General features: G+C 42.5%; 1 protein-coding gene across 1 annotated transcript in view; it reads left to right on the plus strand.

Annotated features, from left to right (window-relative positions):
• Positions 1–15,287, plus strand: part of LOC133419939 (pyruvate carboxylase, mitochondrial-like) — a 290,321-nt gene that overhangs the window by 25,620 nt on the left and 249,414 nt on the right. The window contains exons 3-8 of the mRNA XM_061709419.1: positions 1,562–1,655; positions 2,093–2,183; positions 4,146–4,311; positions 5,850–5,995; positions 11,054–11,171; positions 14,107–14,174. Of these exons, the coding sequence (XP_061565403.1) occupies positions 1,562–1,655; positions 2,093–2,183; positions 4,146–4,311; positions 5,850–5,995; positions 11,054–11,171; positions 14,107–14,174 (683 nt within the window). The remainder of the gene's footprint in view (positions 1–1,561; positions 1,656–2,092; positions 2,184–4,145; positions 4,312–5,849; positions 5,996–11,053; positions 11,172–14,106; positions 14,175–15,287) is intronic.

A 15,287-nucleotide genomic window follows, 5' to 3' on the forward strand; every position in this document is an offset into this window, starting at 1 on the left:
AATTATTGTTGTGGTTAACTAATCCCAAAGGATGGGACCAGCAACTGAAAAAGGACTGTCACCTCTAGTTTGAAATGTAGATGAGTAGTAAGGAAGAAGCGGGTATCTATCTGTCTGTCTCTGTCTATACACGTTTTGAACATATATAACCCCTTGTAAATAAATCTATATAAATGTATGAATGAGTGTACACAAAATAGATAAATCTATAAAATGAATATATACCCAATGTACACGCACGTATCTATATATACATACCTATATACATGCACACGTATAACAATACACATAAATCCTGATTAACGTGTCTGAAAAGAGGTAGGAAGAATTAAAACCTATTTAATCCTACCATGAATCTAATTCTGCTCTCAATAAAGAAACCACTCAAATTTGACAAAAAATTAATGAGTACATGATTCCAAAATAATATTTTTTTTTTTTTCTGAAAGGAAGTGTTGTCTAACCAGATTTTTAAATCACTGCAGTTAATTTGAATGACTAGACCTTTTCGATAAATTTGTCCTTTCTCTGCAAAATGATGAAAGGACTTATTGGATTTCCCTAAAACTTGGTTCCAGGGGCCGCACATACATAAACAGTAACGGGCCCACAGTCGACCCTGGAGGTACTCCACAAACGAGAGGGGCCACAGAGGAAGAAAACTAGGCAAAAGGAAAAAATCCAATGGCTGTACCTTTTTTATTTTTTTATGTTCACATGCTGGTCGAGAAGGGATAAAAATAATAGAATGGTTGATTGTATCAAAAGCAGCAGCTAGATCTAAAAACACTTGCTTTTCTTGCTTTGCCCCTCGCTGCTCTCCTCTTCTTTCCACTTATTTGTCACATTGTTAAATATTCATACTATCTTTTTCATCACAAGTTATTTGAGAAACCAAGACCCCTGTCTGCTTTCCATAAACATTTAATCTGTTTTCACCGTACATCTCATTTCCCTCTTTTTGAACCCTTTTCATGTTCAGATATTTCCCATTCTTTAAGACTTGTTTTACATGCCCGTCCTTTACCTTTGGGGAGCTCCACAAACACTTGAATGCCGTCCTCCATTTTGAGCGACAACAAAACATCATACTAGTTTTCACCCCCTGAACTTTCTTCTGCTTGGAAACTAGTGTTTGTGACAGCAAGATGAAAGTTGGGTGTGTTTTTCCTGTTGAAAGCTCCACTTTTACACTGAAGAGAAATGGCTGACTTGTTGAAATGTCTGTTTTCACGTTGTGAAGAGCAACAAATGTTTGGTGTGTGTTTTTTTTTTTTAATGTTTTTTTTCCTCACAAAGCTTATGTGTGGGGGGAAAAAAGAATTTTATTCTCTGAAGACGTTTTAGCTGTAAAGTGGAGCCAGTGATGCAGGATGCTGATAAAATAACAATTTGTACTTTTGAGAAGTGTTTAAACGGGCCGAGGACGACCCCCTTCTCTTTCAAACAATCAAACACAAGATGTACTTGAAAAGCATAAAACTGGGGATGCTTTTATTGAAATGAATGATGCAGAACCACCTCCATGCGTTCCTCACGCACGCCTTCCTCTCCGTTTCAGGGGAGATAGCTATCCGGGTGTTCAGAGCCTGCACCGAACTGGGAATTCGCACCGTGGCTGTTTACTCGGAGCAGGACACCGGACAGATGCACAGGTAATTATCTCTGCCACATTAGAGTTAAATAGGCCTCCAGTGGTTTAAACAAAGAAGGCATGACGCACAGATGTCTTGCTTGACTGCTTCATTGCCACCGCTTTTAAGCGGCGGTAGTTAAAAGAGGCTCTGAGCACTTCCCTCTCTGGTGTTTTGGAGCTGTATTGTTCAGTATGCATCAAGTGGCGACACCGCTCTAATTGCTCTGACAGTATAAACCTCCAGGTTATCATCCATCTTCAATTGCACTCACGATTTGTGGCAATTTAAATAATTAAGTACCAAGTAGTGATGTCTAATCTTTAGAGCTTGCAAGTGCTGCCATAATACCATAAAGATGTGTGCTTAAGCGATGTTGCCCTTTTCATGTTTGATTATTTATTTATTTACTTTTACTGGCTCTACTATTGATTTAATGCAAGTCTTTGCACTTCCAGGCAAAAAGCAGACGAGGCTTACCTGATCGGGAAAGGCCTTCCACCTGTTGCGGCATACCTGGACATCCCAGACATCATCAAAGTCGCCAAGGTATCGCGTATTAATCAGGACGGTGGTGCAGGAGGGTTTTAGTGTAGTGAACTGATGTGTCTAGCTCAGCGTGGTGGTTTGCTGAATGATTCAAGGTTTTTAATACTCAATTTCAGTAAATGTTTTAAAAACTGTGCACGGAAGACAGAGTTGAAGATGTAGTAACGATTTTTTTATGAAGCCCAACCATTTTTTTATTTTTATTTTAAATGAAATGAAGGGCAAATATGGAGTTACAACAGCATGCCTTTATACATTTTGTATGTTTAATGTACTACAGGTCAGACATAAGTCACTACAGTACGAAACTAAAGACTAATTTGGTTAATATGAGTAAATGTTGCTTCAAGTGAGACCCTTGCATCTGAAATGCTCTGGGACACTCGTGATAATCCAAAATGGTTCCAGGGCTTTTTCTTGTAGCTACTGTCTGGAACCTTTAAACTGTCATGAAAGGGGAATTTCAATATTTTGCTTCGGGGTGTGATCATTGTATATGCAGTGACGGAGCCTGTGGGCAATTAATGGAGCATAATTTGGTCAAATATGTATTTTAAACCCGTAGAGTCAAATAGGAGTTTTGTGTGTTTGGGTCATTATTTTTCAGTGTTTTTAATAATAGTGAAACCTAGCAGTATTCATTTAGTCCTTTTGTTATTCATACAGCAAAATTTTATTTTTGTTAAGATGCAACAACGTGAACAATTGTTGGGAAAATAATTTCCTTCCTTTTCTGCTTTTTTTCCTCGAGTCTTTATTTGGGTTTTATCTAGAGAGATGGATCCAGCTCATTTGCAGATTTGCCGTTGCCTTTTAAATACCTTGCTTTGTTTTTTTTTCTTCTTTCTTTGTTACCCGGCATGTCCTCCTCTTTCACGATCATTTCCCATCTGCCTTTGATTTCATGCCACCTCTTATCACCGTGCTCATCAGATCCCCTTGTTACCTCCCCCCATCCCCCCTTTCAAGCTGAGCCTCCAGTTGTTTGTTATATTTTTTATTTATCCATCTCTCACTGTTTATAATTTCCTACACGAGCATGTGGTCAGCCAGCCAAGTCGGGGAGGCTTCGCCATCCAACTCATTTCTCAAAATCAGTCTGCCTGTCTGAGAGAGCAGCCACCCTGTGCCAGAGAGATTCCTCCGTGTGTGTGTGTGTGTGTGTGTGTGCCTGCCTGCCTGCCTGCCTGGTCTCGCTCTGTGAAAATCAGAGCGTGTTTACCTGTTGCACACGCTGTCGCTCTTTATTTTGTGACAAACACAACAATCCCTGCACCTTTTTCTTTTTTTTTCTTTTTTTGAGGCGTTTGAAAGTTGTGTTGGACATGGAAGTGTGCGAGTGCGTGCCTGTAACTGAGAAAGCGCTGAGCGTCTGTTCCTCTGTGACTGTGCGTGCACCCTGGGGTGTTTTTCATGAGCCCGTTGCTGAATCTCCATCGACTGCCCGTGTCTCTCTGCCGGCGCGTACGTGGGTGTTTTTGAAGAGTGCATGCGTTTGCCACGTTTTCACATGTGTGGCTCCATGTCTCTTCTGGCCTGGCAGCTAATGGCTCCTTTAACAACGGGACAGCCCATAATTATAGTCTGTCTTGTATCCAAGAGCAGATGGCGCATACTGATCCAGCGATGGCTCTGTTAGCCTCAGCAACTATTGTATCTACTTCTGTGTGTTTTGAGCGTGCTCGCAGAGACATGGCGAGTACCTTCCCTCAGCTCTGCCATGATGCGAGCCCGTCTCTTCACTCAGTCTCCTACTGCTGTCTATCGAGTAGATTATGGAGTTTGGCTCTCGCTACTAAGATTTCAAAAATAAAATCATTAGCTCCCAGTCTGGTTTCCATGAGTGGATTGAACTGACCACAAGATCTGTTTAGAGAGATGATGGCGCTGCCTTGCTCTTTGGGAGCCAGGACCCTGCGAGGTTCCCTGTTTCATAACTGCTGTTGCTCTTTACCTCCTCAGGCCAACAATGTGGATGCTATCCACCCTGGCTACGGTTTCCTCTCGGAGAGGTCCGACTTTGCTCAGGCCTGTGCCGATGCTGGAGTCATGTTCGTTGGACCGTCCCCGGAAACCGTCCGCAAGATGGGAGACAAGGTGGAGGCTCGCTCCTTGGCCATCAGTGCAGGTACGGGGTCAAAAACCCAGAAATCCTTCCTACCTGTTAATAGTGCTACGTTGGATCACTCCTCGATCCACAGTTTGATCTTTCTGACTAAAAGAAAGTTTGAAAAGCTTCTTTTAGCTTTCAAGTTGCCATCGTGGGAGCGTTTTGGCTTCATGATGACGATGCCCTGCATTGAACCAACAGGGCTGCAGCAGAGGCCGAGGTCCAGGCCCCCAGCTGTGACAAATATGTTGATAGTTCGGCATAAATTATAAAAGGATGAATTTAAATTCTACTTATGTGCCATTTCTGCAGAGGTGGGTAGTAACGAGTTACATTTACTCCGTTACATTTACTTGAGTAAGTTTTGGGAAATGTTGTACTTTTAGGAGTAGTTTAGAATCACTATACTTTTTACTTTTACTTGAGTAGATTTGTGAAGGAGAAACTGTTCCTCTTACTCCGCTATATAAAGGCTACGTTGAGATGTTACTTTTCTTTTATCCCTTTTATCCGCGTACGCGTCAATCTCATGACATCACTGAGTGATTCTTTGGGGAAAAATGTTTGTTTTTGCATGTTTTGTCACATTTACACAGACTCAAACACACACAGAGTTTCTATGAGTTCATGGGCTTGTTCTAGTTCTGCCTGGTTAAAAAAGAAAAGTACAAAGGCTTGAAATTTTGTGCTACTTGTGCTTAATTTATTTTTTCATTCTGTTATTCTTTTATTTATTTTATTTATTAAAGTACTTGAATTTACTTTAAGATTATTTTAATTTAAGTTATTTTTTATTAATTTAAATTTTTTATTTTATTTTATTGATTTAATTTGCCTGAAGATGATTATTTTGTACTTTTGTCTGTTTGAATGGTTGTTAAAAAAAAATATCAGACGTTACTCAACAGTTACTCAGTACTTGAGTCGTTTTTTCACCAAGTACTTTTTTACTTTTACTCAAGTAATTATTTGGATGGCTACTTTTTACTTCTACTTGAGTCATATTATTCTGTAGTAACAGTACTTTTACTTGAGTACAGTTTTTGGCTACTCTACCCACCTCTGCATTTCTGAAAATTAGGTCGTCTTTACTGTTTTAATGAGGGGTGCCCAAACTTTCAGTTCATTTAGTATAATTTCTTTTCAACCATTAAATCAGCAAAGGCAAATATTTTGCCATGAGTTTCGTCCCGCATGCTAGTTTCGTCATGTGACCCAGTCGTCATCGTCGGGGCTGAATCCGGCTTTCTTCCCGGTCTTCTCTCCCAGCATTTGCTGTGGCAGTGAAGCTCCAGGGATCAATTTTCTCATCACTGATGGACTGAACATTTGTGGAATACATTTTTCAGCATGTACTAGCTCCGTCTGCCACATCTTGAAACCGTGAGGAAATGACTCCGCCGTTTACGCTGGAATGAGAACCCCTTATTTTGCACCAAAAAGCGATTCCCTTTTGTTAGCAAACAACTCAATATTTCATGGTGGAATGGGGTCTTGACTCGTAAACGTCAGTGGCTCGGGGAGGATTTACCGTCTCTCTCTCTGCTCCTGTGCAGGTGTACCTGTGGTCCCAGGTACAAATGCCCCCATCTCCAGTCTGCAGGAGGCGCAGGCGTTCGCCCAGACGTACGGTTTCCCCATCATCTTCAAAGCGGCCTACGGAGGAGGCGGTCGAGGCATGAGGGTGGTCAGAGAGTACGAGGTGAGCGGCGTAACGCAAGATCAGCGGCTCAACAGAGTCCTGTAACTACCCAGCTGTCAATCACTGTGTCTTTGAGGGGGGAAGAAATTGATCCCAGTTGAGATCAATGACGGCTTTCTGTCAGATGAGCTTTATTTATTTATTTATTTATTCATTTATTTATTCATTTTCAAACAGTCCTTTGGTATTGTGGCTGATCAGAGTGTGTTTCTCCAGGATCAGTGCAGTCTAATGATTAGAAAACCTATCTCAGGCATCTTTCACACATGTTTAAAATGTCTCGAGGCTGTTAACGGTTAATTAGCAAAAGGCTGCAGCGTGCTAATGCACCTGCATAAACGTGATGGGGCGATGGTTATCTTTAAGTAGGTAGAAAACTCCTCAATACAACCTCATCAGCAAATGCACCTGCCCTGAAACCTTGGGATTGCTGCCATTGTTCTTCACTTCTGCCGTATAAAGGATTGTTCAGTCACGATAGCCGTCGTTAATGATCACAGATGAGCGGTATGTCGTCTCTGGTTTCACAGGATCCATAGTTACAACGGAGCTAATATGTTTCAACAACAGCCGACTCCACACCTCAGTCAGGTGGTTTTCTCTGGCTTATTACCCGTCCAGTCATGAGTGCCGAGTCATCATAAGTCTAATTAGGATTCGATTGGCAGCTGGCTCCCGATCGATTTCAGACTAAACAGTTGTGGAGCTGCTTTCTGGGATTTACGGGGACTCAGTAATTCACTCACACCATAGATAAGGGGTCTTCAACCCTGGTCTTTAAGGGCCGCAGTCCTGCATGCTTTAGATGTTTCTCTGCTTCATCACAACTGATTCTAATTAACGGTCATCGTCAGCTTCTCATCCAGGTCTGCACAAGTCTGTTAATGGCACAGTCCTTTTTATCAGGGATAGATGGAACCCTGATAATGACGGAAACAGCCAGGCAGTGGTTGGAGGTGACGCAATATCTCAGTTCTTTTTCTTTTTCTTGACCATTCATTTACGTCACAGAAGTTAACTGCATGCAGGAAGAGTTAGGTACTTTATATAGAAACTAAAATACTCTACAAGTAGTTCTGGGGGTACTTCCTGCACTAGGTTATCAAACGGTTTCTTGAGGTCTGAAAGCAACTAATTGGAACCCAAGAAAAATACTTGAAGCACAAATTGATTTTTCTTCTGGACCAATAAGAGCCCCATAATGACGACGACAATGGGATCAAGGTCACGAAACGCATTTAAGGGACGATTATATTAAGTGTGTCTTTTTAGATGGGAAAACAAGCTCCTTCAGGCTGGAAGACTCTGGCAGGTTGTCAAGCCAATTTTCTCAGTTTGGACGTGATGGAGGCTCAGCTTTTTATACCAGCATTGTGGAGGTTCTGGGGGGAGCGTGCAGTGGCTCCCCGTCAGTACAAACATAGCTTTCCCAGATTTCTGCCTCTAAAGTTATTGCCATGTCATATTTTTCTTTTTTTAAAGGCAGCTGAAGGCTTTGTGGATCAGGCCTGCAGAGTAAAGCTGCCTTGTCAGCTTTTACTCACTGTTCATTGTTTTGGAAAGAAACGAAACAACCGTGGATCACACAACTTTGCACTTTTCTTCTTCTTGCCTACATTGAGATTAATACCATATATAAACATCTAAAACACTGTTAGCTCCCAGTATTTACAAACAATTTAGCTTTTAAGTGTTTTTTTTTATTAGATTTTTATTTCTTTTTAAATAAATCACACTAAGTTTAGATGCACTCTAATATATTAGTGAATGGACCCATTATTCTGAATAAGGCATTGTCATATAAGCAGAATTTTCCAATTACACCCCCCCAAATAAGCTCATAAGCAGTAATCAAAGTAAGCTGCATTATGTGGAGTCTTCTGATCTTATTTACATCATGTAGAAGCTTATAGACGTTAATCCTGCTGTGTCCCAGTGGATTCTTCACGGCGCGCTGCTGCTTATCTGACCTGTTACCCTTGGTTCAGTAGAGTCGGTGCAGAGCAGGGTAGCTGCAGGTAAAAAAAAGAAGACGACACACTTATGGGGCGAGGGAGGAACCCGAGTAGTGCTCCGTGTTTTGAGAGATCCGGAAATAATTAAGGCTTCCAATGGATGCAGAATAAGCGCTGACGTCAGAGGACATGGACTAGGCATGAATCATTTATCTGTAGCTTGGAAACAGGAGGACGCTGGAACATCCCACATGCTGCGTGTGCACACATCATAATTAAGGGCGGGGATATCATTGCATGTAGGGTGAATTTCCCTTTTTACTACTGCTACCATGACTAGGGTGGTTCTGTAAGATTTACTTAACCCCTGACCTGAGAGAAATGCATCACATTTTAAGTGTCTCTTCTCAGTTTATTCACTGATCCACCCAGAACGCTGCGGCAGTGGTCTGTTGTCTGGGAACCATTGAAGTCTCTCAAATCCTGAACTCACTGGAAAGAATGACCTTTTACTGAATTGTCACTTGGTCTAATTAAGAAGTTGTTGACATTTCTGGTTATGCAGTTTATTCACTGGGGGCCTCCGCAGCTTGTGGAGATGTGTGAGGAAGCATTAGGTTTCTCTGTACTGCTGGGACCCCGAGGAAACGCGGAGGTTGAACTTCATTAAGGCCGACTCACAGGCGGTTTTTCGTGTGCCGGAATAAGACAACTGTTTATGTTGCATTAAAAAAAAAAAGGAAAAGGACGTGCGTGTTAACAAACGAGCAAGAAGGCTACATTTCGGGGTTTAAAATTTTAATGTGATGAGGTTTTCTGAAAGAGAGACGGTGCGGTTTCAAGATGACAGATGGGCTGACCCGATGTGGCGGGATTACAAATGGTTATCCTTTAAAGTTTCAGACGTCTTATATCACATCTACAGGGGCATTATTCTGACAACTTTGCGAGGTCTAAGTGAGTCTTTGAGTCACTGATGATGTTTCACACTGACACTTTTCTGAGATCTCAGAAAAGTATCGATGTAAGAAATTTAAGGTTGAATGAAACGAAAGTTTCCTCTTGTTGACATTCAAACAATATTGTGTATTTTATAACTAGAACCAGCCATTTAAAATACTTTGATTTGTGTTTGCCAAATAAAACCAAAACAAAAAACTGAAACGGAGCATGTTTTTATGCACAACCAATGCAGCTTCAGTTACAGAAGTGAGGTAAACCAGCAACTAACTTCATGAACAATGATCAAAGAATTTAAATTAAATAAATTAATAGTTGAGTTGAATTAAAAAATATGAAAGTCCACAAAAGTAGTCTATAACGGCCAAGGATGGAGAGAGCAGGAAGATCTTTTCCGCAGCAGCCTAAGGGCAACGGTGGCCCCTGAAACTGTCCACCGCCTGTCTTATAACCTTCATTTAAGAATAACGGGAATAAAATTGTTTATTTTTTTCTCGACACAAGAAGTCAAATATCCAATTTAAGCACAGAGGTTGGTTCTAAGAATAAAGAGTGCGCTCGACTGGACAGAAGCCTGAATTATTTAACTAAAAACGGTGCTTGAACTCGAGGTTGGACTTCAGGGTTCTGTTGGGTTTACAGAACAGTTTAGTTCCGACCGTGGAGCGTTGTTGTTTTGATGAAAACCTGCCATCTGTGAACAGAAGGTTTGACCCATCATGACCAGAACTTTCTGAAACATGGTTCTAGGGCTGGGCGATATGACCTCAAATATCACTATAAATTGGGCAGCTTTACCTCGATAACGATAAATTCACGATAACCCTTAGCTGGCAACAAAAAATGTCTATTTTCTGATTGGCTGGTTGGTCGGTGACTCCAGACAGCTGCTCTGAGTTGAGAGCTCAGCGCATGGTAGCGTGCCGTGACTCGTTTGTAAGATGGGCTGTTGCTGTTACTGTGCGCTGAAGTTAATTTCCCAGCATAAGAAATGCCTTGTGTGGCGTGAGAGTGTGAACTTGTTGAAATGTTTGAGTCTCACACTAAACAGCCCTGTTATGTCAGCCGCTTCCTCGTTTGAACCATCAGCCATTTTCACGTGATCACACCCACTAGCCTATCAGCACCCAGTCAAAACAGACAAAAAGTAAATTTCCGGTTTATCACCCAGGCGTACATCATTCAGTCTTTGTTTGACAAAGAGATGCTCTTCATCAAAGGAAGTTCTGCTTGTCCTGTCTGTCCCACAGAGAGAGTTTCACCTGCAGTTTTAGTTCGGACCCACTTGAGTCTGAAAATCTGTTCGTCGTGGAGCTCTCGAGGTCAGTTTGGACATGAAGAGTTTGACTCGGTCATGGAGGTTCCCAGATTTGTAAGCTTGATGCTCCGTTCATCCGTTGTGATCTGATAAACGCAGCCGCTTCCATGTTCGTGTTTCCTCTTGATGGATTATGCAAAAACGTTTTCCAGTGTTGTTATCAATATTCGTCTCTTGAGGGAACATGTATGCTCTGTACATAATCACGAGTACTGGATGTATAATTTAAGTAACACGCCACGATGTGGACAAGCAGTGACATTTAGGTCTTTAAATATGCAGTTGCAACTTCTGGTGCATTTAAATACAACAACAAAAATGCTGTTATTGCTCTCGTTTCTGAGAATTGTCTTGCACTTATATAGGGGAAAACCCAACCTTTTGGCTTTGAGGACCACTGAGACTCTTTCAAGAGTGTCTTCTCTCAAGGCCATGTGATGACAGCTGAGCTGAAGTCTGCTCTCCCGCCGCTCAGGGGAAGGGGCATGGTGTTGACTCAGTATTTACCCGGCGGAGGACACTGGATGGGCCGGCAGGATGTCAGACTGACAAACACAGATTGAGCCGTGACCTTCAACATGTTGGACTTTTTGAACCGCAGAGACGTATTGTGTAGCTTGTTGCTCCTCCGGGGCTTGTAAACATGCGTCAGGAGGAATGAAGGAAATGTATGTGAACAATGATGAAAGGGCAGCAAAATATTCTAAAAGGCAGGATAGACTTGCTTAAAATCCGGAGTTTGTCGTGTGATTCCTCTTTCTTGAAAGGTTGCACAAATTTAGACATGTATGGATTATTTTTTTCTTTTTCTCTCTTCTCTCACAGGAACTGGAAGAAAATTACCAGCGGGCCTACTCTGAGGCCCTGACGGCTTTTGGGAACGGATCACTGTTTGTTGAGAAATTTATCGAAAAGCCGAGACACATCGAAGTGCAAATCCTCGGTAAGTGCTCTCTGTCTCTTAAGTTGTTTGCATTTAAGCCATTTAGAGCAAGTATAACTTGGCTCACAGTGTTGGAGCGCTGCCACTCAACATCAGCACTTACAGGAAGGTGGTCTGCGCCGGTACTGCACCAGAGGACGTGCGCGCGCAGGGTCTCGTGTTCACTTCTCTGCAAGTCTCTGTGTTGTGTGGCGTTCAGAGTTTACTCTGTGTGTGTGGCCACTGATTATTGTCCTCAGGGCATGCAAGGCAGTCTGTGAATTTCTTTAATTACCTGTTAACAACCGTGTCTTTGCCAGCCTTCTGTTTGCTTCTGTCCCCACTTCCTCCTCAGACTTTCTCTTTAGTGTATTGAATAAATGTTGTATTTCTTTTTTTAATTAATTCTTTTAAAATATCAATCTGCCACAGTTTTTTTCTGCCCTGCTTTCTTTCTTCCTTTCTTTCGTCCCTTTTAGTCTGTTTATATGCTCAGAATGTGGGTCATACGCTGTAAAATGGATATAACTGATTCACTGTAAGAGTGACATCGGCTCAGAGCTCGGCCTCATGATTCAAGGTGAAAATGCTTTAAAGGAGCATGAGGCAGGATAGAGGCAGGATTTATGAAAAAAAATCGTATATGTTTCAAGTTTTCTAGTAATAATGTCAGGTGAAGCGTTCCAAACCAAAAAGAATGAGCCCTCTAGTGTATCTCTCCGTTGCCTTGAACAGGCTGTGTGCTGCAAAATGTGCTGCAATTCGGTCCCGAATTTCCCGCGCTGGGCTGCGGATGTGACGTCACATGACGCTGCATACATGTTCTCCCCGTTCTCCCGTGCCGGCTTCACTGTTGGCTGCAGTACCCCCGACGGCCGTCGTGGTGAATGGTGGCGCTAGAGAGTCTCATTTCTTAAAAGGAGCCTCATGCTCCTTTAAAGGGAAAGTTCGTTTTTTTTACAACCTGGACCTTATTTCTGGCATTTTTTATGGCCGTATACTCACCCAGGCAAGTTTGGTGTCATTTGGAGTCCTTCGGAAGATATTAGGGTTTTTTTTTGCGAGCCGCTTCTCCATATAACGGTAGTGAACGGGGCACAGCGGGACACAGACGATGCAGCGTCTAAATAACACATGATTGCCGCGAAACTCGTTCATTTATTTTAGGAATCACTAGATCATCTTCCAGGACCTGTTGTCTACATCCGGGGCTGTGTGTGTGTAACAAATAAATCAGTTTGTAAACAAGACCTCTGAACTCATGACGTCATCTCTGTTCGCGCACTCTGTCCTCCGTTCAGTGAGCTCTTCAGCCGTATACTCTGGCTCAAAACGGTAAGGACGTCCATCATATTCAAAGTCGTCGTCCACAACCTCAGAATTTGACAAATATTCAGACATGTTTCAAATAACTAACAGTAGCGAACTCCAGCTGTACACGGAGCTGTGTCTGCGATGCGCGCCCACCAGACCGGCCTGCATGTTGGAGATGCTTGCTCCAGCACACCTGATTCAGATAAACGGCTCGTTAGCGGCCTTGTGTGCAGACCTTCACGAAAAACTGATGGCAGTTGACCTCAATGTAAAAACGCAGCATTAGTTCATCCTGCAACTATGGACACGGACCTTTGAGTTACAGTACTTTGCACAATTTTTTGTTTAAAACTTGCTGTTTTTGTAGTTCTGCTTTAATTTGTTACTGCTTTAATTCAGTTTTATTTGGTTTCCAGCATCAAGGCATCCTTCCACCTAACACAGGCCGCAGAGAATGTTGATATTTTTACAAGGAGGCTCAAGACACACCTTTTTAGTTTGGCTTTTATCTGATCTCATTTACCTAGTCTTTTCAGCAATTTATTGTGTCTACTTCTTTAGCTTTTTTATTATCTTTAAAACTTTAATCCATTTTAGTGACTTTTTATTTTATGTTATTTATTATTCATCTTAAGTTTTGTATAGATTTCTCTAAAATTTTACACTTTTAGGCATTTTTTACTTTCTTTTAGTTTTTAGCTCCAGTGTTTCCTCAGGGGGGTCGTCCACACTGGGAGGTGTGCCTGCTCCGCCCATGGGGGTGTCGTCATGGGGGTCCCTCAGGCCTGGGTAGCTGGGGGTGGGACTCCACCTTCTGTGTGGGGTCTGCCCTGGTCTGTCCGGGTTGGGGGGGTCTCTGTGGCGATGCTCCTTGTGGTCATGGTCGGTGGAGCCTCTCGGTGTGGACGGCCACCCATAGGTAGTGTTTTCCTCACCTGGATCGTTAGTGCTAAGCCATGTCACCAGTCCACTAATGGCGCTTTTGCATTAGTACCGCCTTAACTCGGTTCTATCCGCCACGGCCCCGTTTTGCGCTTTTGCACTAGGGGCTGAGACGGGCAGAGCCGCTCCAAGCCGATACTCTTTCTGTAACCATTTCAGCGAGGTTCTAATCAGGGCTGAGCAGGGACTATTTTTGACGTCACCACCCTCCGCGCCACTGATTGGTCGGGGAGCGGGGTCGTCAGACGTTTGAATCAGGAAGCGGGAGTCAGCGCGAGAGCGACCCGCGGCTCGCAGCGATTTTATTATACAGCGCAAACATCTGTTTGGTGATCCAACTCTGAGGTGCAGATGTTCATAAACCTGGTGACTGACGAGAGAATTAAAAAAGGGATGTAGACGGGCTGTTTTTTTCTCAGCCGCTCGCGGCTCCAGCTGATTTCTCATCAGCGCCGACATGAACAAAGCGGTTGCGCAATCGAGTACGTCACAGCCACAGGTTGTATGGGATGTTTTAAATTGTGTTTTTGATTGTTATTTTATTCTGCATGTAAAGCACCATGTGTTGCATTTATATTGTATGATTTGGTGCTATATAAATAAATTTGAGTTTAACTTACCTCACACTGAACTTTTTTAACAGAAGGGAAATGGTCTTTGTCTGTCTGCAGCTCCACAATGAACCTTTCTCTTTCCTCAGGTGATAAATATGGTAATGTCATCCACCTCTACGAGAGAGACTGCTCCATTCAGAGGAGACACCAGAAGGTGAAGTTCCCTTTTTAAGATTCAAGCAGCCTATTTTAATGTTGGAATCTGTTTAAGATAAACTTCGAGTTGGTGGTTAAATGACAGGTTGGTTGAAGCAGAGCTTATAAGACAAGCCAGTTCTGCCTTTCTGTTTAGGCAAACACCCAACATAAGGGACGTTAATAAAGTGATTAAGAGCACAGGTTAACCGTCCCGGAGTATTGGACTCATCAGAGCAGTGGTAGGGGGTAAGAGGACTGTAATTGAAAAACAATTAGCCTCTACTGATAATGTGTGAGCGCAGGTTTGAACAGTAACTGTATAGAGCCACAGTGAATGTTTACCTTGATTATTTGGACTGTAGTCGCAAAGAGAGGAATCGCAGCATTGCTTAATCATAGAAATAAATGTTTGAACACCACATGAAAGACAAACTAACAACTGTCCAACAGCTGTTACTCAACACAGTCATCAGAGGAAGTCGATCAGCGTGTTTTACTGCACATTGTCGACTTGGAGCAGTTTTAATCGGGTGTTTTCATCACTTTCATCAATTTTTCTCTTTTATTATAATCAAATTATAAATGATAATCATGTTAGTGGCTCTGTTCATGCCAGAGCTGCTGCTCTTTGATTCTGTAAGGATTAATCTGCCTCTTACCCCGTGATCTGAGATTTCTTTGAATCTGAAACACAATATTTATCGTTTTCTGAAATGGATTTAGGATGGTTCACCGACGACGCAGCCAGTTCAGTTTGTAAGCGTTATTCATGCTCCGATAAGGCAAAATTTAATTTACTCTGCAGGTTTAAAAGGGAAAACTCATGACTCATGTCAACTTGATGAATTGAAAGAGATGAGTTGACTTATTTGTGGATCAGGTTTCGGGACGGTGAACTCTACCTCCTCTGCAGCCGGTCGCTGGCTTGGATTAAATGATAAAAGCACAAAAATAAATTGGGGTATTGCAAAAATGCTTGCTGCTAAAGTGGTGCTTTTACTGCCCTGCGGTTCTCAGCGGGGAGGAAACTTGATAATTTGGGTGCACTGATAGAGACGCTGTAGAAGGGGGTGCCGAGCTGCCTCTTTTTATGATAAACCATCATCTGCTAACAGTGCAGTCGCAGCTA

Source organism: Cololabis saira, chromosome 20 (assembly GCF_033807715.1).
Source record: "Cololabis saira isolate AMF1-May2022 chromosome 20, fColSai1.1, whole genome shotgun sequence".
In the NCBI taxonomy this organism is placed as follows: Eukaryota; Metazoa; Chordata; class Actinopteri; order Beloniformes; family Belonidae; genus Cololabis; species Cololabis saira.